General features: G+C 49.4%; 1 protein-coding gene across 1 annotated transcript; it reads left to right on the top strand.

Moving 5' to 3' along the window:
- Positions 1–72: 72 nt before the first annotated feature.
- On the top strand, positions 73–27,811 carry Myh6 (myosin heavy chain 6). The gene is made up of 37 exons (XM_090345478.1): positions 73–273; positions 1,428–1,571; positions 1,799–1,955; positions 2,045–2,072; positions 2,338–2,449; positions 2,695–2,787; positions 3,497–3,560; positions 3,828–3,926; positions 4,408–4,511; positions 4,598–4,736; positions 5,907–6,175; positions 6,445–6,615; positions 8,155–8,464; positions 9,277–9,347; positions 10,158–10,245; positions 10,335–10,452; positions 10,583–10,706; positions 10,961–11,097; positions 12,938–13,193; positions 13,341–13,583; positions 13,724–13,900; positions 14,410–14,555; positions 14,792–14,882; positions 15,864–16,253; positions 16,582–16,708; positions 16,805–16,923; positions 17,199–17,395; positions 17,843–18,026; positions 18,248–18,413; positions 18,512–18,636; positions 21,672–21,980; positions 22,247–22,450; positions 23,949–24,074; positions 24,169–24,444; positions 26,481–26,576; positions 27,284–27,418; positions 27,747–27,811. The coding sequence occupies exons 1-37, from the start codon at positions 73–75 to the stop codon at positions 27,768–27,770; spliced, it is 5,820 nt and encodes a 1,939-aa protein (XP_090201604.1). The 3' UTR covers positions 27,771–27,811.
- Positions 27,812–27,915: the final 104 nt, after the last annotated feature.

The following is a 27,915-nucleotide window of genomic DNA, read 5'->3' as shown; positions in this document are numbered from 1 at the left end:
GAGGGGGCCTAGCCAATGTGATCTGGTGGCCACAACCAATCCCTCCTGTCTGGGTTCCAGAGCAACAGCAAGATGACGGATGCTCAGATGGCCGATTTTGGGGAGGCAGCCCCATACCTCCGCAAGTCTGAAAAGGAGCGTCTAGAGGCCCAAACCCGGCCCTTTGATATCCGCACTGAGTGCTTCGTGCCTGATGACAAGGAAGAGTTTGTCAAGGCCAAGATAGTGTCCCGGGAGGGGGGCAAGGTCACTGCTGAAACAGAGAATGGCAAGGTATGAGGGGCACAGTGCAGGACAGAGGGAGGGAAGGTTCTAGTGACGGGAGGAGTTCTGTGGTGGTGCTACTCCTTGTAGGAGCTGAACTGGTTAAAAACAAAATGTTCTCGGGATCCCAGGACATGGTTCCCTGAGAACCCCTGGATCTGTGCTTATGTGATGGACCTGAGCAGGGCTCACCCTGGGATGCTAGCCCCTAGAAGATGTTCCTGGGAAATTGGGTGGAGCTCAGCTGTTTTCCTCCTGCTGAAGAAGGCACAGGCACAGCCTTACACGATGCTCCCTTTTGACACTTGCCTCCACCCCTTAATGCTTCCGTTTTCTCCACTGATTCACTTTCTCAGATTCCCTTCACTCAAGTTAAGCGCTGACTCTTAGACTCACATGAAAACAAGGAGTAGGAAACTTCAAGCTGCAAAGCTCAGTCCTGAGATTCAGGACTGGTACTCAGAAACCTGTGTACCCTGGGTAGCTTATTACCAACCAAGAAAACCAGATCAGCAGGGATCAGAGCTGTGAGTCTCACAGACTAGCTGGCTGAATGCTACATCACTTTGAGCTGTAGAAGAAAGGGTCAAAGTCCACAGGGACTTTGACTCTGATTCCAACTCTGCAAATCATTTAAACATTTTTAGAGCCACAGCCTCTATCACTATACAAAATTGTGGAATACCTACCAGCAGACCTAATGGCATCTGGACATGGAAAACTGACTGATGTCAGTCAGATACCCACCTTGACCGATGGGGAACTTAGGAAGAGGAGATGCTTGTCCAGCGGGAGAGAAGCTTACCTAGAATAATTGATGGCCTCGAGCCCAGGAGACAGACACTGGGTCACGGCATGATGGGCACTGATCTGAGAATTGCCAGCTCCAAGGTTTGACCCTATATACTTGGAACATCGATTTAAGAGGCAATGGTCATTGGACAGATTCTGAGGAACTAGCACGAGAAAGGTAGTTTTATGGTGGGTGGGAAAGACCACAGACAGGAAAACTATTTCAGGAGACTGTGTCCTAGGAGAGCTAGGAGGCCAAAGGCTGAAGCTCTGCTCAGGAAGGAAACTGGGGAGTAAAGTCAAGTGAAGGCTGACTTCCCAGCTGGCCAGGATGTGCTTATCCTGTCCTGCTGCCCACACTCCTTCTCTAGACAGTGACCGTGAAGGAGGACCAGGTGATGCAGCAGAACCCCCCCAAGTTCGACAAAATCGAGGACATGGCCATGCTGACCTTCCTGCATGAGCCCGCGGTGCTGTACAACCTCAAGGAGCGCTATGCAGCCTGGATGATTTACGTGAGTGACTACTACACATGGCCAGAGGTCCTCATCCCAAACCAAGGACCTTCTCCAAGAGGTGGGATCCCCAGGAATCTATTCTTCCCCCCCCCCCATCCACTTCTGATCAGATGTAGAAACAGTGGAGTCAGGTAGTGTGACCAGAGACGGCATCACTTATGATCACCTATGGTCCCAGACTGTTGTCACCAACCTCATGACAAGAGCCCTGTCTCTTGCTCCAGACCTACTCAGGCCTCTTCTGTGTCACTGTCAACCCCTACAAGTGGCTGCCGGTGTACAATGCCGAGGTGGTGGCTGCCTACCGGGGCAAGAAGAGAAGTGAGGCCCCGCCCCACATCTTTTCCATCTCTGACAATGCCTATCAATACATGCTGACAGGTGAGCCTGGCACCTGATGGCGTCCCCTCAGCCCACCGCGCACCTGGGCCCTCAGCTCTCACCCCTGCCTCTTGTCTTTTCTCTTCCAGATCGAGAGAACCAGTCCATCCTGATCACGTGAGTTAGCACTGTCTACCCACAGGGCATTGAGATGGGAGCCAGCAGGCTGTCTCCCAAAGGTGCAAATTGGGAAAAGAGGTTTGGGTTTGGGCTCTGATTGCTGGGACTGGGCATGAAAGAAGGTGGAGTTCTGTATGGGATTCAGTGTTCTCACTGCTTCTTTTTTCTTTTTTTCTTATTTATTTGTTGTGATTAGGAAGGTGATGTGCAGGGGAAATAAAATTAGATTAGTCAGGTATTCATTGGTTGTTTTTGTCCCCAGCGGAGAATCCGGAGCAGGGAAGACTGTGAACACAAAGCGTGTCATCCAGTACTTTGCCAGCATTGCAGCCATAGGTGACCGAAGCAAAAAGGAAAATCCTAGTGCAAGCAAGGTACCTTGGGGGCCACTGGCTCAGCTCGGGGACAGGAAACAGAGGGCACCTGAGGGTCAGAGTAGTTTGGAAGATCATCATGGCTGAAGGCAAATTGCTACTCTTCCATCTGAGTACAGCCCAACAACCCCCAGCAATTCAGCCAGCCTCACCCCACTCCCCAGGCCCAGAACAGCCTCCTTGTTCTCCAACTTTCCGCTGGAGGCAGCCAGAGAATGGTCTCCACGCTTCTGCTTCCTCCACAGGGTACCCTGGAAGACCAGATCATCCAGGCTAACCCTGCTCTGGAAGCCTTTGGCAACGCCAAGACCGTCCGGAATGACAACTCCTCCCGCTTTGTGAGTGATCCCAAACCACAGCCAAGTGCCTGCATCTAGCCCTGAAAGAAAAGGAGAGTTGACTGTACTGTACCTTGCTTTGGGATCTCTCTCTCTCTCTCTCTCTCTCTCTCTCTCTCTCTCTCTCTCTCTCTCTCTCTCTCTCTCTCTCTCTCACACACACACACACACACACACACACACACACACACACACGCCTCCTGATGCAGTCTGCCTCCCTGAGCAGCTCTAGGACCCTAAGGAAAAAAAAGATCCCAAGTCATCACACCTGTCCATAGCCAAGAAACGGAGTAGATGCTGACTGTATGTTAGGTTTCTCTTGCATTTCCAGAGTTCTTTGCCATGCCTCTGAGGTGAGAGCCCAGGCTTTGGGTTCAGAGGCCCGACTTTCACATCTCCCTGAGTCCCACCCGGTTCCTCACCTGTGGGGCAGGGGTGATGACGTCTGTCTTGCAGAACGTTGACAGGATGGCATGAGAAAATATGAAAGGCTCATAGGGGAAGTCTTCTACACATTTTAATCTCTTGGCTGCCCTTTCCACCCAGGAACCCCAGTGTCATATGGAGAGGGGCACTGATAGTAAACTGAGATACCAAAACCGCCACTTCCATTCTAGAATCATCTAGAACTTTCTGGGTCGAGTGGAAGTCTGCGATTTTATTCTGTCTCCTCTGGCTAATTCACTCACCTTGTTCCATCTGCCCACAGGGGAAATTCATCAGGATCCACTTTGGAGCCACTGGAAAGCTGGCTTCTGCAGACATAGAAACCTGTGAGTACCAGCATGGAGCCTGGGTATCTGGCTTCTCCTTTACCTCCCTTCCTGGCCCTGCAGCCCAAGCTTCATTCCCTCCAAATTCTGTCTTGGTTTGCCTCTGTCTCATAGCTTTATTATTCTTGTGCCTTTAAACCTTCCCTCTCTCCTGGGTTTCTTCATCGTGTTTGGAGCCTGTCTCCTTGATTTCCTCCCTTTTGCTGGCCCTTCTCTCTTTTCTCTCACCCTCTCTCACTTGCTTTGCTCCTCCTCTCTCCACATCAGATCTGCTGGAGAAGTCCCGGGTGATCTTTCAGCTAAAGGCTGAGAGGAACTACCACATCTTCTACCAGATCCTGTCCAACAAGAAGCCAGAGCTGTTGGGTGAGTCCAGCCAGCCTCCCTACCCCATGTTTACCCCCAAAGTCCTCCTGTGTTTAGAAGGCTTCTTCCTCTCATGCTGCTCCACTTCTCTGCTCCCTCCTCCTCCTCACTCTCCATCCACCCCCTCCACCCCCCACCCAAGGTCTGTACAGTGATGAGAGTCACATACACTTTCCTATCCAGGCTGGCTTTGAACTGAAATCCTCTGATCTCACCCTCACGAGTATCTAGTATTACAGGTGTGAGCCTCAGGTGCTCAGCAATCTCTTTCTTCCTTTGCGTTGGGATCTTGGGTCTTCCCGGCCTGGGTCCCCGTTGTACACTTTCATTTCCTATCGTCTCTCTTTGGGCTTTGCTGATTCTCTTTTCTCCCTCCCTCTCCCCACCCTCTCTCTTCCCTGTCTTCTTCTCCGTTCTTCCTCCATTCTCTTCCCCTTTCCCTGACTTCTCCCCACCCCTTGTCCTCTCCTGTCTATCATAGACATGCTGTTGGTCACCAACAACCCCTACGACTATGCCTTTGTGTCTCAGGGAGAGGTGTCTGTGGCCTCCATCGATGACTCTGAGGAGCTCTTGGCCACCGATGTGAGTTAAGAGGCTGGGGAGGCCTGTGGTGGATCCTGACAGACCCTGTGCCCCTTCCGATCCCCCTGCTTCTCCATCTGTCCCAGAGTGCCTTTGATGTGCTGGGCTTCACCGCAGAGGAGAAAGTTGGTGTGTACAAGCTGACAGGTGCCATCATGCACTACGGAAACATGAAGTTCAAACAGAAGCAGCGAGAGGAGCAGGCAGAACCAGATGGCACCGAAGGTGCGTGAGCTGGAGGGTAGCGCCGAGAAGACCTGAGGTGCTCTCGGGCTGAAAGGCCACATTGAAATGGTCACCAGGAACACAGTCCATTATACTGTGTCCAAAGATCATTTTGTTTTTGTGTGTGCTTATGTTGGGGCTTGAACTCAGAGCCTAGGCACTGTCCTTAGCTTTTTCTTCTCAAAGTTAATGCTTTATCACTTGAGCCACAGCTCCGCTCCTTGTGTAATAGTGATCATTGGAAATAAGAGATTCATATATTTGTCTGCCCAGGGTTGACTTCCATCTCAGCCTCCTAAGTAGCTAGGATTTCAAGTGTAAGCTGCCAGCTGCTGGCCTTCCCCTTTCTGATTTTCTGTGCCAGAGCCTAGCTCCAGGAATAGTCCCAGCTCAGCTTACAGAGAACCCCCCACACTCTCCCCATCTCCTTGCCTGCCTCCCTTCTCCTCAATGTGGTGATTTGGTTGGATCCACTTGAGTTTTGAATTATAGAACAAATCTAGAAAACCAGGACTCTAGGGCCTGCGTTCTAGCCTGGTCATCTGATAGCCTATCATCATTGCCAGCTTTTGCATAGCCCTGGAATTGCCCCCACCTTCTTATGCCAACATGAAGGCTTGAATTAAGGGCCTGGACACTGTCCCTTAGCATTTTCACTCAAGTCTGGTACTCGACCACTTGAGCCACAGCTTCACTTCTCGATTCTTGGTGGTTGATTGGAGTTAAGAGTCTCACAGACTTTCCTGCCGGGATGACTTTGAATCTCACTCCGCAGATCTCAGCCTCCCAATTAGCTAGAGTTATAGACATAAGACACTGGTCCTGGCTCTCAATAATGTTTAAAGAATTAGATCAGCAATAGGGTTGTTTGCACTCCAATAAAGAAAGGAGCAAGTAGCTAGGAAAATAATACATTTACCAAGGGCAAGCTCAGCCTCCAGACTGGGGAGTACCTCAGGACCCAGGCAGGCCTCTTGCTGCCTGCAATCTGCACACTAACAGGACAATCTGAGGCTGTGTAGTGGATACGGGGTTTGAGGGCCAGAGAGGGACAAGGATTACAGGAGGTAGGCAGGGAGGGGACCTTCCCAAGCCCACAACTCCACTAACCAGAAGTGGGTTGGGGCAGAAAAGACAGTCGTTAGAAATCCCCTTTCTTTCCCTCACCAGATGCGGACAAGTCTGCCTACCTCATGGGGCTGAACTCGGCTGACCTGCTCAAAGGGCTGTGCCACCCACGGGTGAAAGTGGGCAATGAATACGTCACCAAGGGGCAGAGCGTACAGCAGGTATATTATTCCATCGGTGCCCTGGCCAAGTCAGTGTACGAGAAGATGTTCAACTGGATGGTGACACGCATCAATGCCACCCTCGAGACCAAGCAGCCACGCCAGTACTTCATAGGAGTCCTCGACATCGCTGGCTTCGAGATCTTCGATGTGAGTTGGGGAGCCCTGGGCGTGGGAAAACACTCGCTCTCTCGCCCACACGTTCAGTCATTGGTGGAGGTCCAGCCATGGGCCGGCCATGGGTTGCAGTGGAATCGTAACAGAGGGATTCGTCCTCCCTGCCTCAGCGAAGCCCTCCCTCTCCCTCTGCCCTGGCTTGGGAGGAGAGCACACACACCCCTGGTGGCACTGTCCCGGACTGTCCCTGTGGCCCTCAGACACCGCCGGCCTGATCGGCTGTCCCTCTGTCTCCATCACAGTTCAACAGCTTTGAGCAGCTCTGCATCAACTTCACCAACGAGAAGCTGCAGCAGTTCTTCAACCACCACATGTTCGTGCTGGAGCAGGAGGAGTACAAGAAGGAGGGCATCGAGTGGACGTTCATCGACTTCGGCATGGACCTGCAGGCCTGCATCGACCTCATAGAGAAGGTGCTGGCTGGCTGGGTCGTCTGAGCTCCCTACCACATTCCCACATGAACCGCCCGGGTACAGAGGCAGCCCCCTCCCTTCTGCACTTGAAAAACTAGAATCCCAAACTCACCTCCAGGCCTGGCTTCCCTGACTCTGGAATTGTGGGTACACATGGGAAGAACCCCTTCATTCTTTCCTCAGGGCTTTAGATCTTGTTCCCGCATGTGGTGGTCATTTCCTGTGTCTCCCAGCCCCTTTATACCGTTTGGGAAGCATGCTCTGTGGAAAAATTCCAGGCTGAAATGAGAAAAGTTGGCTTCCTATTCCTTTCTTCTTCACCAGGAAATAATCCAGTCTCTACAATACAGACACTCAGCAGAAATCAGAGAATGGATGTGCCCTCTCCCAACGCAGACTGCTGCTAGTCTGCCTTGGTTTTTTGTTACCAAGACCACAACCCTGGCTATCTGACCCATACCAGACAGTCACAGCCTTCCAAAAATGGAGCATACAAATAATCTCAACCAGAGTTCTCATCTTCCAGAGGCCTCAGAATCCCTTTGTACTGTATGGAGAAAAGTGTGTGTGTGTGTGTTTGTGTGTGTGTGTGTTGGTGCTGGGACTTGAACTCAGGGCCTGGACTTTATCTCTGAGCTTTGTTTGCTCAAGTCTGGCATTCTTTCTTTTTTTCTAATTTTTTTGAGGGGGAAGGTCGATCATGGGGCTTAAACTCTGAGTCTGGGCATTGTCCGTAAGCTCTTCAGTCAAGGCTATTGCTCTACCCATTGAACCACAGCACCATTTTGGTTTTCTGGTGGTTAATTGGCTATAAGAGTCTCACAGACTTTTTGGCCTGGGCTGGTTTTGAACAAGGATCCTCAGATCTCAGCCACCTGAGTAGCTAGGATTACAGGCATGAGCCACCAGTGCCCAGCTTCATTTACAGCTTTTTGATGATTACTTGGAAATAAGAATCACTTGGACTTTCCTTCTGGGACTTGCTTTAAACTAGATCTTAGCCTCCTTAGTATCTAGCATTGCAGACATAAGCTACCAGTATACAGCTGATATAAGCATTTTTGATTTCAACAAATTTTCAAAAGGATTTCTACCCTAGGTCAAGAACCATCCTCTCTGAAGGATGGTTCTGCATAGAATCTGGTTAATACTTAAATTGCTATCAGGCTCCTATAGAGATCTGGCCTAGCCTGGAAGTCTGGTTCCTCTGACACACACCTGCCCCTGGCTCCATACTCCTGGGACAGCAAGATCTCAGGGGAAGAGGGCTGGGCTGAAATATACTGCAAGCCTTGAGAGGTGATTAGAAATACATAGGCCTTTGTGGGTCCACAGGGTCAAGAAAGGGTCCTGTGGAACTGAGCAAATGTAACTAGACTTAGGTTAAGTCCAGGAAAATGGCTTTCTATCATAGAGAGTCAGGGCTGTCAAGACCAGTTCCCTTTGGTTACTGACAATAGTGAGCTGTAGAATCTTCTCTGTCGGGATGTGGAACTCTGAAAACTTAGTGCTTAAGTCTCTTTACCTCTCCACTCTCAGCCCATGGGTATCATGTCGATTCTGGAGGAGGAGTGCATGTTCCCCAAGGCCACTGACATGACCTTTAAGGCCAAGCTGTACGACAACCACCTGGGCAAGTCCAACAACTTCCAGAAGCCCCGCAACATCAAGGGGAAGCAGGAAGCCCACTTCTCCTTGGTGCACTACGCCGGCACCGTAGACTACAACATCATAGGCTGGCTGGAAAAGAACAAGGACCCACTCAACGAGACAGTAGTGGGCTTGTACCAGAAGTCCTCCCTCAAGCTCCTGGCCACACTCTTCTCCTCCTATGCTTCGGCGGACACTGGTAAGGGGGCAGCCCCTCTACTGGGAGAGGGCCTGGAGACAGCAGGGGGAGCCCATGAGTCCAGAGAGCCCATGGCAGTCCCTGTGCAATCCCTTGGAGTTGGTTCTTGCCATTCCCATGTGGATCTCGTGCAAATGCCTGTTTCTCTGAATGCCACTGGAGGTCACTGAGTTTGGCCCAAGCATGGCTGGTAGAGAACAGAGCATGCAGGTATTCTCAATACTCGACGATAGGATCACTGATCAAATGGTAGAACAAATGAGTCTCCAGTTCACAGAAGGAAGAGAAAGAGCATGTTTTAAAACAAAGAGGAGGGGCCGGGAGTTTGGCCTAGTGGTTAAAGTGCTTGCCTAGCATTCATGAAGACCCGGGTTCGATTCCTCGGTACCACATATAGGAAAAAAAGCCAGAAGTGGTGCTGAGGCTCAAGTGGTAGAGCTCTACCCTTGAGAAAGTCCAAGGACAGTGCTCAGGCCCTGAGCTCAAGCCCAGGACTGGCAAAAAAATAAAAATAAAAAAAATAAAACAAAGAGGATAAGGCATACGAAAAAGCATGGAAAGTGGAAAGATGTCAAAAGGAATAAGTGGGACTAGAAGGAATAGGGATGGGATGCTGATGGTATTTCTATACCCACTGGTGTGCTTGATCTTAGTGCTCTTTCCAGCTTTTAGAGGTGGTTACTTCCACCCTTCTAAACGAAGATGTGGAAAATAACTTGCCCAAAGTCACACAACGACTGAGGGCCAGAGTTCTAGCCTGTCCTGGGGTCCCTTGTTTTCAAGTGCTTGTTCATCCCTTTTCTTCTTCGTAGGGGACAGTGGTAAAGGCAAAGGAGGCAAGAAAAAGGGGTCATCCTTCCAGACAGTGTCTGCTCTCCACCGGGTAAGCAAGGATTAGAGATTCCCGAACACCTGTAGAGGATGAGCCCCAAGCCTTTTGGCTAAAGCACCCCATCCTGATATTCTGAGTTTGGGAAGAAAAGAAGCCAGAGCTACAGGGTGTCTCTCTCTCTCTCTCTCTCCCTCTCTCTCTCTCTCTCTCTCTCTCTCTCTCTCTCTCTCTCTCTCTCTCTCTCTCTCTCTCTCTCTCTCTCTCTCTCTGTGTGTGTGTGTGTGTGTGTGTGTGTGTGTCTGTATTTTCTTCTCTTTCCTTCTTTCTTTAGGTCTGAGACCTGGACTCAAACTTGGCATCTGACACTTATTGGCTGATATTCTAACCAATTGAGCCACACCTCCCTCCCCTTGTGCCAGTGTGGAGACAAAAATCTCGCAGATTTTCCCGCCTGGGCTGGCTTTAAATCATGATCCTAACATCTCAGTCTCTTGAGTAGCTAGGATTACAAGAGTGTACTACTAGAACCCAGTTAGGTAGACAAGTTTTTGAATTATATTTTTTCACTATGTTTAGTTACATAAAGGGGTTACCATTCAACAAATTAGATACGAGAGTCTCCAGCAAGAAATTTCATGAGATTCTTGTGTCCGATTAACCAGCAAAAAGTTGGAAATGGGGGTGTGGCTCAAGTGACAAGTCCCAGCCTTGGGGGGGGAGAACAAACAAGGCCCTGAGTTCAAGTCCCAGTACTAGCACATACAAAATATTTCCTTCAGTAGTTCTAGTGACAGGATTTCTGGTGCTCAGGACTTAGGAACCCATTATGCCTCTTAACTCCACACCCTCATCCACTCCCAGGAAAATCTGAATAAGCTAATGGCCAACCTGAAGACTACTCATCCCCACTTCGTCCGCTGTATCATCCCCAATGAACGGAAAGCACCAGGTGAGCCATGGCGAAGGCTTTGGGGTGGGGTCAGTGCCTCTCATTCACTTGCCCTGAGACTGACTCCCCACCTTCCCATCCTGCCGCAGGGGTGATGGACAACCCCCTGGTCATGCACCAGCTGCGCTGTAACGGCGTGCTGGAGGGCATCCGCATCTGCAGGAAGGGCTTCCCCAACCGCATCCTCTACGGGGACTTCCGGCAGAGGTGAGTGCAGCCGCTCCTCCAGGAGCAGGGCTGAGCGGGAGCCCAGGATACCCGGATGAGGCAGGAGGCAGGAGTCTGCAGCTGCCCCCGGAGTGTCTGCCCTGCTGAGTGCAGTCACTCCCCTGGCCAGGTATCGCATCCTGAACCCAGCGGCCATCCCTGAGGGCCAGTTCATTGACAGCAGGAAAGGGGCGGAGAAGCTGCTGAGCTCCCTGGACATTGACCACAACCAGTACAAGTTTGGCCACACCAAGGTGAGTCTAAGGCCCTATTGGGCAGTTGCAAAGCAAGTAACAGTGTTGCATGAAACAGCTGGAAAGCAGGAATCAAAGCCCCGACTTCTTTATCAACCCAAGTGCTGGAACCAAGGCTTTCCTTCTCTTAATTTGCACCTGAGGTCTAGAGCATACATGTGACAGGTTCTCCTTGGAACTAACTGTGGTTTCCTACTTCCTCTGCCCTGAATACGGCTCTCTGAGACCTACTTGGTTTTACTCCTTGCTCACAGGTGTTCTTCAAGGCAGGCCTGCTGGGGCTGCTGGAGGAGATGAGAGATGAGAGGCTGAGCCGAATCATCACTCGCATCCAGGCCCAATCCCGGGGCCAACTCATGCGCGTTGAGTTCAAGAAGATCGTAGAACGCAGGTGAGGCAGGAGGGAAAAGGAAAGGCATCCAAACATGGACATGAAATGGCTACTAGTCAGAAGGTCAGGGATCAGATCCCGGCCCTCCCCTTATTAGCAGGTGTGAGCAGATTGCTTTACTAGGTGTCATTTTGAAATATCTCTTAAAGATTCCAGTGAGATAACATTGTACATGTGTACATATGTACGTGTGTGCATGCAGGTGTGTATATATAAGCACATGTGTGCTGGAGCGTAACTGCTGGGTCCTTTGGCTTTTGTTGCTCATATGCTGGTGGACTACCACCTCCACTTTGAGCTTTTGCTGGTTAATTGGAGTCTCATGGACTTTCTGCCTGGACTGACTTTGTACTGTGATCCTCAGATCTCAGCCTCATGAACAGCTAGGATCACAGGCAGGAGGAACCAGTACCTGGCTGAGGGGACATTTTAAAACATGAGGCTGACAAGATTTAAGAACTTTAACCCACTGTTTACAGGTATATACATCAATGCAACCTGTTTGAACTACGATTATCTTTTTAAAGTAGAAAAATGCACACCTTTCAATTCCTTTCTTAAGTGCATTGCTATCGAGAAACTCCTAGACCTATAGACCATTGGACCAAGAACACCAAAACAGTCATGCACAAGCTGGGCGCTGGTGGCTCATGACTCTAATCCTAGATACTCAGGCTAAGATCTGAGGATCACAGTTCAAAGTCAGCCCAGGCAAGAAAGTACGTGAGAAATAAAAATCCAGAAGTGGTAATGTGGCTCAAGTGCTCAGGGACAGTGTCCAGGCCCAGAGTTCAAGCCCGAGGACTGGAAAAATACACCCCCCCACACACACACACTTCAGTATGGCAGTGTTCATATTGGCAAAGATCTAAAAGGATCATAGCCATTTAGCACATTATAAAACAATGAAAAATGACTAAACTGCAACTCCATGTTATAATATGCTTAAACTTCAAAAATATATTACTGAGTGAACAAAAGCAAGTTGCGGAAGGATATATACAGTATGATGTAATTACTGTGAAGCTCAGAAAAAAAAATCCAGCAATACATTGTTTAAAGTTACCTATGTGTACAGTTAAAAAGTAGTTTTAATTAAAGAAATGGAAAACAAGATTCAGAGCAGCGACTGCTTACAAAAGGAGTTCAGGGACAGGTATACAAGGAGGAGAGCATACAGAGTCAATGGATGTTGATGCACTATTTCTTGTTCAGGTAAAAAGCCTATGGACAGTCATTTCGCCTTTGTGTTTCTTAATGTATCTACTGTAGATGTAAAACACCACATAATCCAGGTACTGGTGGCTCAAGACTGTAACGCTAGCTACTCAGGAGGCTGAGGTCTATAGATTGCAATTTGAAGTCAGATCAGGTGGGAAACTCTATAAGACTTGTTTCTCCAAGTAACCACCAAAAAAGTTGGAAGTAGAGCTGTGGCCTAAATGGTAGAGCACCAGCCTTGAACAGAAAAGCTAACAGATATAGCCCAGGCCCTGAGTGTGCCCCAGTATGGGCACATACTGGTCAGGTGCGCGCGCACACACACACACACACACACACACACACACACGATAATGTTAATATATTTGAGGCTGAATGTAGTAGATACTACTACTGTCTTAGGAAGAAGCTATAAACAATCTTTTCATTGAGCTGATTAACGGATCAATTTGTATTGAGCAACCCGTTATTTAGTGCAGCGATAACCGACCTGGCACACAGGGTGTTTTACTGTTACACAGGATTCTTGCCTCTGGTGCCTACAAGCTTCCCTGGATGAGAGAAAAGCCAAGGAGAGTTGGTCTTTCAGAATGTCTCCATCTTCACATTTCCTTGTTAGGGATGCCCTGCTGGTAATCCAGTGGAACATCCGGGCTTTCATGGGAGTCAAGAATTGGCCATGGATGAAGCTCTACTTCAAGATCAAGCCGCTGCTGAAGAGTGCAGAGACAGAGAAGGAGATGGCCACCATGAAGGAGGAGTTTGGGCGCATTAAAGACACATTAGAAAAGTCTGAAGCTCGCCGGAAGGAGCTGGAGGAGAAGATGGTATCTCTGCTGCAGGAGAAAAATGACCTGCAGCTCCAAGTGCAGGCGGTGAGGCCACAGAATGAGCATTTCTCCCACTGTGATTCTAGCCCATTTTGTCACCTAGGATTAAGAGTCTAGAAGCTCTAATTCTCTTTAAAACCCTCACCTCCCCTCTCTTTACTACCCAGCTCCTTCTCTATCTTTTCCTACCAGGAACAAGACAACCTGAATGATGCAGAGGAGCGCTGCGACCAGCTGATCAAGAACAAGATCCAGCTAGAGGCCAAGGTCAAGGAGATGACCGAGAGGATGGAGGATGAGGAGGAGATGAATGCAGAGCTCACTGCCAAGAAGCGCAAGCTGGAAGATGAGTGCTCTGAGCTCAAGAAGGACATTGATGACCTGGAGCTGACACTGGCCAAGGTGGAGAAGGAGAAGCATGCAACAGAGAACAAGGTGAGGCCAGCTGCCTCTGGCTCCATGTGTCCTGAGGAGTCCCAGACCAGAATGTGTCATGGGACGTGGCATGGAGGTCCCTGTGAGTATATCCAGACTGGTGAATGCTAACCCTAAACGGGATGGGCTTTTGTCTGTAGGTTAAGAACCTGACAGAAGAGATGGCTGGGCTGGATGAGATCATTGCCAAGCTGACCAAGGAGAAGAAAGCTCTGCAAGAGGCCCATCAGCAGGCTCTGGATGACCTTCAGGCTGAGGAGGACAAGGTCAATTCCCTGACCAAGTCTAAGGTCAAGTTGGAGCAGCAGGTGGATGATGTGAGTAGAAAGAGCCATGTTCCTTCTCTCTTGGCCCAAGATTTTGCAGTCACTATCAATTGTCAAGGGATTCCTAATAACTGCAATTAACTTTTTTTGTCAGTTGTGGGGCTTGAACTCTGGGCCTGGGTACTGACCCTTAGCTCTTTAGCTCAAGGCTAGTGCTCTACCATTTGAGCTACAGAACCACTTCCAGTTTTCTGATGGTTAACTGCACATAAGAGTCTCACTTTAGTGACCGAGCTGGCTTTGATCCGAGATACTCAGCTCTTAGCTTCCTGAGTAGCTAGTCTTAACTTTTATGTCCACCCCCTGAGTTTACTTTGCTTGCTAATATTCCTGATTAAGCTGGGTCTCCAAATCTTTTGTTCTTGCAGGACTCTTCATTGGGTACACTTGTAATCCTACTGGACTTCAAGCTTCACAGGGAGCAGAAGAATATGCTTGTGAATTTTGGGGTTGTTGTTTGGTTTGTTTGATTTTATGCATTGTTTTCTCCTGTCCACCAGCTGGAGGGATCCCTGGAACAGGAGAAGAAGGTGCGCATGGACCTGGAGCGGGCAAAGAGGAAGCTGGAGGGTGACCTGAAGCTGACCCAGGAGAGCATCATGGATCTGGAGAATGACAAGCTGCAGCTAGAAGAAAAGCTCAAGAAGTGTGTAACGGTGGTGGCCAGGAGGGGCTAATGAAGATACAGAGCTATTTATTACAGCAGAGGGTGCTACAGTTCCTCTGTCCTGGCTTCTCGGGGAACATTGGAAATAAAGGAAGTCATAGGCATCTCCTTTACTCTGTGGGCTGGGATTTGGGCACTAGTTCTGTACAAAGTGGGAGGAAATAATAGGCTCAGAAGAGGAAAGACCACAAGTCACCACTCTGCTTCTCCTTCAGGAAAGAGTTTGACATTAATCAGCAGAACAGTAAGATCGAAGATGAGCAGGCCCTGGCTCTCCAGCTTCAGAAGAAACTGAAGGAAAACCAGGTGACATTCTCCATAGTACAGCCAAAGAATGTAGCCAGGGCCTCCCAGAGGCCATAGGAAATGCTTTTGGTTCTAGACACTATCTGGAAGCCCAAGCTTCCCCAGGGATCCAACCATCCTTGACTGACAGGAATGAGTTGAGCGAGAAGGTATCACTTCAGTCAAGATAGTTTGGGGAAGAATATACCTACTTAAAAGGCCTCTTTTGAGGGAGTGGGAGCGGGAGCATAGCCTAGTGGTAGCGTGCTCCCTTGCATGCACAAAGCCCTGGGTTCTATTCCTCAGTATCGCATACACAGAAAAAGCCAGAGGTAGTGCTATGGCTCAAGTGACAGAGTGCTAGCCTTGAGCAAAAAGTGTCCAAGGACAGTCTCCTGAGATCAAATCCAACAACTAGGGGGGAAAAAAGGCCTCTTTTTCTGGGATATGATCTAGAGCACATCTTCATTCTCTTCTAATCTTCCAAGACTCAAGACTCAAGGAGCCTTCCTACAGGCTGCTGCATTCATGTTTTTCCGGGTACTAACCCTGCCCTAACACAGGCCTGGTCCCTCAGGCACCTCTCGAATGCAAGCAACTTCTACCACCTAGAACAAGTCACCCAACCTCCCTTCTCTAGACATTCTCTCCTCCTCTGTAAAGAGGAGGAAATGGTAACACCTGCCTTACCTGAACAGAGGAGATAATGTATGTGAAATGACTTTGTTGGAAGTAAAGGTATGGCTCAGGAAATAGACCACCAGCAGGAAAAAGTGAAGGGACAGTGCCCAGGGCCTGAGTTCAAGCCCTGGTATCACCCCATGCACAGCGTAACTATCTCTAGGCATTATCAACTGTCCTCTGGTGTGCAAAATTGCCTTCAAAGGGAAAATCACTGCTTGAGAAGGACTTTAGTACTTGAGAATCTTCTAGATCCCTGGGTTGGGGGTTCCCGTGGAGGGGTACTCATGACGGGTCTGAGCCCTTTGTGGACTGCTCCAGGCACGCATCGAGGAGCTGGAAGAGGAGCTGGAGGCTGAGCGCACGGCTCGAGCCAAAGTGGAGAAGCTGCGCTCAGACCTGTCTCGAGAGCTGGAGGAGATCAGCGAGCGGCTGGAGGAGGCCGGCGGAGCCACATCTGTGCAGATCGAGATGAACAAGAAGCGTGAGGCCGAGTTCCAGAAGATGCGGCGGGACCTGGAGGAGGCCACGCTGCAGCACGAGGCCACGGCGGCCGCCCTGCGCAAGAAGCACGCGGACAGCGTGGCCGAGCTGGGGGAGCAGATCGACAACCTGCAGCGGGTGAAGCAGAAGCTGGAGAAGGAGAAGAGCGAGTTCAAGCTGGAGCTGGATGATGTCACCTCCAACATGGAGCAGATCATCAAGGCCAAGGTGGGCCCCGCTCAGCCTCCCCTCATCGTCTTCCTCTCAGCTATGTCTTGCTCGTGTTCTCTCTTCATCTACCATTTCTGGCCATCCTCAGTTCCTTCTTTCCTCTTTGGTCTTCTCTCCACCCTGCCCTTTCTCTGTCCTCACATCTGTCTTCTGGCTTCTTCCCTTCATTAATTCATGGCCCCTTTTTAAACTGAGCCCCTCCCACAGTACCTGTGTCACTCTTTGCCTTGTGTGGCTTCCAATTCTTGGCCTGTGATCTGATTGGCTCAGCCACCAACCCTAGCCCTTCCCACATTCACCTTTCCTGTGTCCATTACCACCTAAGGCGAACCTGGAGAAAGTGTCTCGGACACTGGAAGACCAGGCCAATGAGTACCGAATGAAGCTGGAAGAGGCCCAGCGCTCCCTCAATGACTTCACCACTCAGAGAGCCAAGCTGCAGACCGAAAATGGTGGGTACCCCAACCAACCCGGAATGTTCCCTGTACAGGGCTTCGATTATTCCTTCAAGAGCCCATAGACCCTCCTCCCCCACATTTCACTTTTAGGAGAATTGGCTCGGCAGCTGGAAGAAAAGGAGGCACTCATTTCCCAGCTAACGCGAGGGAAGCTCTCCTATACCCAGCAAATGGAAGACCTCAAGAGGCAACTGGAGGAGGAAGGCAAGGTGAGGTCCGACTGCAGCCAAGGGTCTGTGCTTGATGATTACCTGGGCCAGAAATATACCTGGAGGCTGAAGGGAGCCCACTAACCTATTTCCCAATTACATGACCACCAAGATCAATTCATGACTCTTATTTGTAAATAAATTCTCCCTTAGCCCTTGGTTGGAATAATTGATGGTATAAGATAAATAGGTACAAGAATCTAGATTGGAGATTGAAGGCTGTGGAGAGGTGCCAAGAATTCCCTGCCACTTTCTTAGTCTTCACTTCTCTCCAGGCCAAGAACGCCCTGGCCCATGCACTGCAGTCAGCCCGGCATGACTGCGATCTGCTGCGGGAACAGTATGAGGAGGAGATGGAGGCCAAGGCCGAGCTCCAGCGTGTGTTGTCCAAGGCCAACTCAGAGGTGGCCCAGTGGAGGACCAAGTATGAGACAGATGCCATTCAGCGGACCGAGGAGCTGGAAGAGGCCAAGTGAGCTCTAGATGGCTCCTACCCTTTCTCAGAGAGAAAGAAACGACACGGTCGAAGACAAAATGAGCGGAGTAGATAGAGGAAAGAAGTGGGGTGAGGTAGACAAAAAGAGGCATGAGAGAGACATGGTAGGTAATAAAAGTGCTTGAGAACCAAGCCTGGATCCTGTGATCTGGGAGCCCGGCTGACTCTGACCCTACTTCCTGTGACGGGCGAGCTTTTGGCCCGGGTTATACCTGATCCTCACGTATAAGACGAGCAAAAAGCTTGTTGGTCAAAGGAGATCTCATCGATCAGCCTGGTGTGAGGGGAGAGGCCCTGTTATGCAGATGAGCTTTTCCCGGGGTCTGTGAAGAGGAACTTAGTCTTGCTCATTGCCAGGATAGGAAATAGGTTGTCCCAAAGCTTCATGGCTCCCAAGTAGATTGACACACCTAACCCTGGCAGGAAGAAGCTGGCCCAGAGGCTGCAGGACGCCGAAGAGGCTGTGGAGGCTGTCAATGCCAAGTGCTCCTCCCTGGAGAAGACCAAGCACCGGCTGCAGAATGAGATCGAAGACTTGATGGTGGATGTGGAGCGCTCCAATGCGGCCGCCGCAGCCCTGGACAAGAAGCAGAGGAACTTCGACAAGGTGGGCCTGTGGGTGGCAGCCACAGACACTGTGTGGGCCTGGGGGGTGGGGGCAGGGGATCCCTGCCAGTGCCAGGCCAGAGCTGCTGTCCTTGCACACAGGGGAGGAGGGCTGAGCCTGGGCCAGGGGCCTAGGACAGCCCTGGGAAGGTGGATGGACACAGGGACTCCAGTGAGCTGTGACACCACCCCCCCCCCCTCCCCCCCGGCACCGCCTCCCAGATCCTGGCTGAGTGGAAGCAGAAATACGAAGAGTCACAGTCAGAGCTGGAGTCATCCCAGAAGGAGGCCCGCTCCCTGAGCACGGAGCTCTTCAAGCTCAAGAATGCCTATGAGGAGTCTCTGGAGCACCTGGAGACCTTCAAGAGGGAGAACAAGAACCTTCAGGGTGGGTGGACTCAGAGGCAGGGGGAGGGGGGCACGGGGCAGGAGTGTGGGACTACGGGGAGATACAAGCTTTGAGCTTTCTGGCCTTCTGACCCCCAGAGGAGATCTCTGATCTGACTGAGCAGCTGGGAGAAGGAGGAAAGAATGTGCACGAGCTGGAGAAGATCCGCAAGCAGCTGGAAGTGGAGAAGATGGAGCTGCAGTCGGCCCTGGAGGAGGCTGAGGTGAGGCAGTGCTCCTTGCCAAGCCCCCCCAGTCTGACCCACTGTTTCCCACCTCTCCTTCACCCGGGAAGGACCCTGACCCCAGGACAAAGTCTGTTAGCTCCTGTTCTTAGTGCAAGGTCATCTAACCTCTACCCACAACAACCACCAAAGTCAAGGGCATACTGGAAAATGTTCCAATCTAATTTTAGGCCAGAAAATTTGTTTCCTAGCAACATTTTTGAAGTTGGAGTCTGGCCATCAAAATAACTGCTTGTGGCTGGGTGCTGGTGGCTCAGGTCCATAGTCCTCGTTCCTCAGGAGGTTGAGATCTGAGGATTTGGGTTCAAAGCCAGCCCAGGCAAGAAAGTCTGAGATTCTGATCTCCAATTAATTACCAAAAGCCAGAGGTGAAGGTGGCAGAAAGCTAAGAGACAAAGCCCAGGCCCTGAATTCAAGCCCAATGCTGGCACCAAAACTAACAAACCCTGCTCAGACAGTGGGCTCACACTCAAATAACCTGGGCCTGAAACATGTCTTGGGAATCTCTACCAGGCCCTCAGGCAAAATCCCTGACCTAATGTTTCAGTGTCCCCATCTCTAAGTGGAAATTAATGTACATACCCTGTAAGACTGTAAGTAGGAGTCAAGAGTATGACCTGATGGTAGTGCTAGTGGTAGAGTGCTTGCCTAGCATGCATGAAGCCCTGGGTTCAATTCCTTGGTACCACATACACAGAAAAAGCCATATGTGGGCTGGGAATTTGGCCCAGTGGTAGAGTGCTTGCCTAGCATGCACAAAGACTCGGGTTCGATTCCTCAGTACCACATACGTAGAAAAAAGCCAAAAGTGGTGCTGAGGCTCAAGTGGTGGAGCTCTAGCCTTGAGAAACTCCAAGGACAGTGCTCAGGCGCTGAGCTCAAGGCCCAGTACTGGCAAAAAAAAAAAAAAAAAGCCATATGTGACACTGTAGCTCAAGTGGTAGAGTGCTAACCTTGAGAAAGCTCAAGGACAGTGGCCAGGCCCTGAGTTCCAGCCCCAGGATTGGCAAAAAAAAGAAGATTATAAATAGGACTATTGAAGTTTAAATGAGATAACACATTCCAGCATTAACTATTGTTACTGTGCATTATAAGAAGCTGGCTCCAAGTTTAGAGGCCTCTAACTTAAAAAAAAAAAATTACGATATTTTATTAATATATATTAGTTGTACATAGAAAGTTTCACTGTGACACTTGCATATGTGGATACGATGTACCCTATCAGCTTCAGTCTTTTTATCATTCTCTTGTCCCTCCTTCTTTCTTCTTAAAACAATTGCCACAGAATTCATTTTTCTATTTTCATTCATCCCCTCTCCATTCACCTTCCCTGCTCTTGCTAATGCCCTCCCTTTCATAGAACCTGTTTTATACTCCTACTGTTAACTCTTAATTAATTGCACCATGGTATTTTGCACATTCAGAGTACTCCTCTCTATTCTCTCTGTGTTCATGTTCCTCAGCACTCCTGTCATTTAACAGTTTTCAGTGAGCTTTCTTTTTGTGAGTGCCAGTGCTGGGACTTGAACTCATGACTTTTTTTTGCTCAAGGTTAGCACTCTACTACTGAGCCACAGCTCCACTTTCATCTTTTTGCTAATTAATGGAGATAAGAGTTTCACAGACTTCCCTACCTAGGCTGGCTTTGAACCGAAATCCTCAGATATCCGCCTCCTGAGTAGCTAAGATTTCAGGCATAATCCACCATACCCTGGCTTCAGTGCACTCTCTTCATATTCATACATACAATGTATTTTGATATTATTCACCTTACATCTTGCTCTTTTTCTTTCTCTCTCCCTCTTCCCCATCCCCCCAAACAGTCCCATAGCTACAGTCAAGTTCTATGTGCGTGTGCATGTATGTGTATAAGTGTAGATACATATATGTGTGTGTATCTCTCCAAAAGTTTAACTCAAGCCAGGCACCGGTGGCTCACCCCTGTAATCCTAGCTACTCAGGAGGCTGAGATCTAAGAATCATGGTTCAAAGCCAGCCCAGGCACAAAAAGTCCATGAGACTCTTATCTCCAATTAACCCCTAGAAAATGGGAAGTGGCTCAAGTGGTAGAGCACTAGTCTTGAGCTGAAGAGCTCGGGGACAGAAACCAGGCCCAGAATTTAAGCCCCATGACCAAAACCAAAAAAATCTAGCTCAACAAGCACTAGTCTTAGCTACTCAAGAGGCTGAGATCTGAGGATCAGTGTGCAAGCCAGCCCTTCAGGCGCTGGAGCTGTGCTTCAAAGTAATAGCGTGCTAGCCTTGAGCCAAAAAGCTCAGGCCCTCAGTTCAAACCTCAGTACCACCACCAACAGCAACAAAGTCTCGCTCACACAAATGAGAAATAAGACGATACTTGGTTCTTTGAGCTTAATTTATCTCGTCAACATCTCTTCTAACTTTTCTCCATAAAGAATGAGGGAGCCGGTGGCGGGGTGGCTCACGTCTATAATCCTGGCTACTCCAGAGGCTGAGATCTGAGGAGAATGGTTCACAGCCAGCCCAGGCTAAGATCTGGAAGACTCTTATCTCCAATTAATCACCAGAAAAATGAAAGTGGCGCTGTGGTTCAAGGAGTAGTGCAGTAGCCTTGAGCTGAAGAGCTCAGGAACAATGCCTAGCCCCAGGATTTAAGTCCCACATCCGACAAAAAAAAAAAAAAAAAAAAAAGAGGGACCTGGGAAACAGAGTTCTGAATTGTGGTTTTAGAATTTTTTTCCTTTTTCTACGACTTTCCAGTGGGTCAGAAATTCCCTCCAGATTAGTACCAAAGGTCTGATAGTTGGAAAGTGCAAACTCTTTCCTTCACAAAAAAGCAAAGCTAAACAAACAAACAAACAAAACCCATGATTCAGCAAGCCCAAAGCATCTACCTCTTCCTCTTAACAGCACGTTGGCATGCAGGTTGTGCCTCCCTTACTTCTTCTCAGCTCTCCTCTCTAGGCCTGGCATCCTCTTGGCCTCCCCTCTGGGGCCTAACTGTTGACCTGATTCCCTTTTCCAACCTCTCACAGGCCTCCCTGGAGCACGAGGAAGGCAAGATCCTCCGTGCCCAACTGGAATTCAACCAAATCAAGGCAGACATCGAGCGGAAGCTGGCAGAGAAGGATGAGGAGATGGAGCAGGCCAAGCGCAACCATCTCCGCGTGGTGGACTCGCTGCAGACCTCCCTGGATGCGGAGACGCGCAGCCGCAATGAGGCCCTGCGGGTGAAGAAGAAGATGGAGGGAGACCTCAATGAGATGGAGATCCAGCTCAGTCAGGCCAACAGAACAGCCTCAGAGGCCCAGAAGCACCTGAAGATCGCCCAAGCCACCCTGAAGGTAACACAAACCTGGGCTCTCAGAAAGGATGGGAGTGAGTGGAACACCCAGAAACTTGGTGACCTTAAGAGAAAAGAAAGGACCGTGGGCTAATACACCTAAGAACGTGGAATGATCTACTTTTCTAAGGCGTGAGGATCAGAATGTAACGTCTACGACTGGAGAATAGACTCTCTTCTTCCAGTGAACAAGTGGTAGGGCTGGAATGGGGGGCTTCAGCATGATGAAAAGCTGCTCGGCTTTTCTTCATCGTGTGTCCTGCACAGGACACTCAGTTGCAGCTGGATGACGCGGTCCGGGCCAACGATGACCTGAAGGAAAACATCGCCATCGTGGAAAGGCGCAACAACCTGCTCCAGGCAGAGCTGGAGGAGCTGCGGGCTGTGGTGGAGCAGACTGAGAGGTCCCGGAAGCTGGCAGAGCAGGAGCTGATCGAGACCAGCGAGCGCGTGCAGCTGTTGCACTCCCAGGTGAGCATAGGGGAAGAAAGGGTGTCCGAGGCCACTGTGCAGAAAGTTTGTTGCACTGATGCGAACATGTGCCATCAGGACTGCAAATTATTTCACCTCTGAGCTCAACTCTCATTTGTTTGTATCAGCTGCCAGACTCTATCTTGAGAAGGGAGTTTAGACTTCAAAGCTAAAAATGTTATGATTGATTGGTCATGCCTGCCAAAGTCACAACTCAGAGAGCAGTGGAATACATTCTGTTACTCAACGGCTTTGATTTAGAGAGAGCCTCCAGCTTCCCATGCAAAAGTGAGAGTTTAAGAGTTCGGAGAGGCTGGGAGTTTGGTCTAGTGGTAGACTGCCTGCCTCGCATGCATGAAGACCTGGGTTCGATTCCTCAGTATCACATTCTAGAAAAAGTCAGAAAGAGTGTTGTGGTTCCAGTAGTAGAGCTCTAGCCTTGAGAAAGCCCAAGGACAGTGCTCAGGCCCTGAGTTCAAGCCCCAGGACTGGCAAAAAAAAAAAAAAAGTGCTCGGAGAAGCATAAGTACATCTCCTTAGCAACTAAACTCTGGTTAGAACATCGTGTTTCACAAGCCACTTGCCCTGTTAAGTTACACTCCGCATTGAGTGCAGTGAGTTTCTGCCCATCAATTGCAATGACCTGTGGAATGTGACTCTCTAATTTACTACCTGCTCAATCAACTCTATCCACTGACCTTGTACCCTCTTCTTTAACCTGATTTATTTTTCTCTAATTATAATAATTTCCAGAATATTATTCTGTGTGTGTGTGTGTGTGTGTGTGTGTGTGTGTGTTGGTATTAAGGCCTGAATGCTGTCCCTTAGCTTTTTCACTCAAAGCTGGCATGCTACCACTGAGGCCACACTTCTACTTCTAGCTTTTTGGTGATTAATTGGATATAAGTATCTCACAGACTTATCAACCTGTCTAGATTGGCTTCATAAGGGATCCTTAAATCTCAGCCTCCTGAGTATCTATCATTATAGTGATATTCCATATTCCTATGCATTATTAAAGAGCACAAACATAGGACTGCAAACCTTTTGCTGTGGGGAGGCTTTCATCAGAGTTGAATAATTGTAGGTATAGTGTCTAAAACATACCCATTTTCAAATGGAAAGGGAAATAGGTGCAAAACAAGGAATATCTTTAAAGTGGAGCTCGGTTGTATGTATGTCTGTGTGGTACTGGGGTTTGAATTCAGGGCTTCAGGGATCTCAGCTTTCTCTGTCATAGCTAGCAATTTAACACTTGAGTCATACCTCCAACCCTGCTTTTGGCTGGTTATTTTGGAGATGGAGTCTCACGGACTTTTTCTGTTGGCCTCAAATCTTGAGACTCTAGAACCCAGCCTTCTTGGTAGCTGAGGTTACAGGTGCAAGCACCAGTGCCTTGCTAGGCTTGTTTTGAAAACATGACTTTTTCATTCTCTCTAGATAAAGGTGTTGAACAGGGTAACAAGTATATTTGATGGTTTACTCTACTTATACCCAGAACACCAGCCTCATCAATCAGAAGAAGAAGATGGATGCAGACCTGTCCCAGCTCCAGACTGAGGTGGAGGAGGCAGTGCAGGAGTGCAGGAATGCCGAGGAGAAGGCCAAGAAGGCCATCACAGACGTGAGTCCCCTTCTGCGCTTGCCCTCTGCGGGCCTGGGCAGCCAGGGTGGGGAGCACTTGACCAACCCATGAGCCCCGGCTCGTCCGTGCACAGGCGGCCATGATGGCCGAGGAGCTGAAGAAGGAGCAGGACACCAGCGCCCACCTGGAGCGCATGAAGAAGAACATGGAGCAGACCATCAAGGACCTGCAGCACCGGCTGGACGAGGCGGAGCAGATCGCCCTGAAGGGCGGCAAGAAGCAGCTCCAGAAGCTGGAGGCGAGGGTGCGGGAGCTGGAGAATGAGCTGGAGGCGGAGCAGAAGCGCAATGCTGAGTCCATCAAGGGCATGAGGAAGAGCGAGCGGCGCATCAAGGAGCTCACTTACCAGGTGCGGGCGAGGGGATGGGTCCATGTGGTTGGTGGTGAAGCCTCCTGCCTCACCTCCTGCCCCACCTCACTCCTGCCTGCCATCCAGGAAGGCAGGCAGGACCTGTGCTCTCTGGAAGCTTTCTTTCACATTGAGTCAGTTCACGAGTTTATGGTCTTTGTAGCAGATGAAGAATCTACGTTTACTTCCTATCCCCGAGCTTTTTTACTCATGGCTAGCCTCTGCTACTTGAGCCACAGCCATAACTCTATTTTCAGGTTTTTTGGGGAGGTGGGGACAGTGCTTTCAAGGACTCTTTTCCTGGGCTGGCTTGGAACCACGATCCTAAGATCTCAGCCTCCTGAGTAGCCAGGATTATAGGCATGAGGCACCAGTGCCTGGCCCCCTTATCCTCCTTCTTTTTCATAGACTTTCCTGTCCTGAAACCTCTTTTAGACAGCATTTCCTTCGGTTTTTCTTTCCTTTTTCTTTCTTTCTTCCTTTCTTTTTCATAACTCAGAGTACTGCTGTGAAGGCTTTAGAAGTTCAAAGAATCATCAGGGTACAGTAGCTCACGCCTGTAATCCTAGGGACTCAGGAGGGTGAGATCTGAGGCTCATGGTTCAAAGCCAGCCCAGGCACTAAAGTCTGTGACACTCATCTCCAACTAACCACCAGAAGTGGTACAGTGGCTCCAGGGGTAGGGCGGTAGCCTTGAATTGAGGAGCTCAGGGATAAGCCCAGGCTCAGAGTTCAAGCTCCCCCTCCCCCCCCACACACAAAGTTGAGTTTGGCCTAGTGGTAGAGTGCTTGCCTAGCATGCACCAAGACCCGGGTTCAATTCATCAGTACCACATATGTAGAAAAAAGCCGGAAATAGTGCTGTGACTCCGGTGGTAGAGCTCTAGCCTTGAGAAAGCTCAAGGACAGTGCTCAGGCCCCAAGTTCAAGGCCCAGGACTGGCAAAAAAAAAAAAGATATAAGCTTCGTGACCTGAGTAATAGAAGCAGAGAAAACTACTAATTTAGAGATTTAAAATGAATAACCTTGTAAATGGGTTATGGAAATTTAAACATAACAAATCAGCTTTAATCCTGTAGCTAATGAACTCCCACAACTTAAGTGTGAACTTTTGAAATGTTGGGTTATGTTTATATTCAATGTCAAGTATGTACAGGTCAAGGGCACAGAAGAAGCAATTTTAAAGTATTCATGAATTTGGAGGACGTATAATATTTCTTCTGAATATATACTCTTTTCTGTACATAAAGCCAAGTTCTACTTTAGTCATTCTATTCATATTCTTAAAAGTAATTTCACATCCTAGTATAGAATATGTTTTTTTAGAAGCAGAGGTTTGTGCCTTGGTATTCATTTCTCTTTTCCTGGTTATGGGTAATCAATCAATGTCCAATGATTTAAAAAAAAAAAAAGTTCAAAGAACCTTTCTATTCCAGCCTAACCGGGGTGGGGGCAGGGAGAATTATCATGTGGCAATTCAGGAATAAGTGTCTGGTCATGGAAAAATGTCAATTTGCCATAGATCTAGATAACCCCGAGACAGCCCTACAGAAAAAGATATCAGAATGTTCTAAGACCTCCATCATACAGATCAGTGGTTTTGCCTTTGACCTGTGACTTCTCCCGTGTCTGGGAAGGGAAGACTGAGGAAATGTGGGGCATTAGTTCATTTGACAGCTGGATACTAGGAAGCACTAGAAGGAGATCATAGATACAGAACTGTAGATTTGTTGCGGGCAGCTGAGCCTAGACCAGCTGTCTCCCCATCTGACCACATTGTAGAGTTCCATTTGGTTCTGAATCTCCCCTTTCCACTTGCAGTCTTAGGACAGCACCTTTCATTGCTTTATGAAACACATGCTTTACCCCTTTGACTTTTTTTAAACTACATATACAGATATGGAATCTTCCCAATCACCTCTTTGATTTAAGCCCTTGGAGGGAGGGGCAGATGAGAGGCCTGGGGTGGAGAAAAGGGAAAGGTGATTGTATTTGCCCTTCTCCTAAAACTGGCTCCTCCCTCTGCCCACCTCCAGACTGAGGAAGACAAGAAGAACTTGCTGCGGCTACAGGACCTGGTTGACAAGCTGCAGCTGAAGGTGAAAGCCTACAAGCGCCAGGCTGAGGAGGCGGTGAGTTTATGGTTCACCTCCTGTCTTTGTGTATGCGAGTGTGTACCACAATTGAACTCAGGGGCTAGGCAGTATCCCTTAGCTTTTCTTCTGCCCAAGGCTGGTCCTCTACCACTTGAGCCACAGCTTCACTTCCAACCTTTGGCTGGTTACTCGGGGATAAGCAGCTCATGGATTTTTCCTATCTGGGCTACCCTCCCACCTCCATGCTCATATTTCACCTTCTGAGTATCTAGGTGTTAGCTATGGGTAGTGCCCAGCCTTTTCCTTATCTTCCATCCAGACACCTAAGATGCTAATGTAGGGCAGAGGCAGGTGGTGCTTAAGACAGAAAGGCCATGGTGGGGTTAGAATTGGGTTTAGAGGACAATGTTAGGGGGAAAGCAGAAGGGAAGACGTCAGGTTGAGCAGAAAAGTGTGGGCATGAGACATGGACAAGCACCCTCGCAGGACACCCTACCTCCCGGTAAACATATATCCATCTGAGCCCATGGGAATAGGTATCCCGTAGCCAGATTCCAACAGGAGCCATGTCTGGCAGTGGGTGATTTCTTCCTGGCAGTAGGTGGCTATGAAGTGCTGGATACATTTGGGGAGGGTGCCAAGACATGAATGATGAATGAGTTGCCTAGAGACAGTACCCTGAAAGGCTGAGACCCTCCCTCATCCTCCCTGTCCCCCTCCCATCCCCTTGACCCTCTCAACAGGAGGAGCAGGCCAACACCAACCTGTCCAAGTTCCGGAAGGTGCAGCATGAGCTGGACGAGGCAGAGGAGCGGGCGGACATCGCCGAGTCCCAGGTCAACAAGCTGCGAGCCAAGAGCCGTGACATTGGTGCTAAGGTGGGTTTGTCCATTAGACTCTGCTCATCACCCCCACCTCAGCACACTATGCCCCTTGGAATGGACACTCCCCACAGTGCATGCATTTGGGCAGCTGGGATAGTCCTACAACACTCATAACCGGAGAGTCCCTCCATACACTCTCCTGCTCAGAGCAAACTCTCCGTATAGACTGGAATCTTGGCAGAAAGCCTCAGCCTCACCTTCTAAATGACAGCCTCCCTGAGGCCTAACCTCTTTCTAGGGGGTCCCTTAAGGACCCAGAAGTTAGGGCTTCGCGTCATGCCATCTTACCAGCTGAACCTTATGCCTCTTATTCCTTTCTCAGCAGAAAATGCACGATGAGGAGTAACACCTCAGTGTTGAAAACCTACAATAAACAAGACGCCTGACTCTGTCTGTGTTCTCTGTTACCCACCAGCCAGCCATGCTGGAGTAGGAGGGTTGGCAGCCTGAACGGAGATTGACCATCAGCTGCTGTATCACAGTGGGAGCCA

The sequence above is a fragment of the Megascapheus bottae genome, chromosome 14, assembly GCF_031878675.1.
Source record: "Megascapheus bottae isolate mThoBot1 chromosome 14, mThoBot2.hap1, whole genome shotgun sequence".
NCBI classification, from domain to species: domain Eukaryota; kingdom Metazoa; phylum Chordata; class Mammalia; order Rodentia; family Geomyidae; genus Megascapheus; species Megascapheus bottae.
Note: the sequence above shows the minus strand (reverse complement) of the source record. Positions and strands in the feature narration are given on the sequence as shown.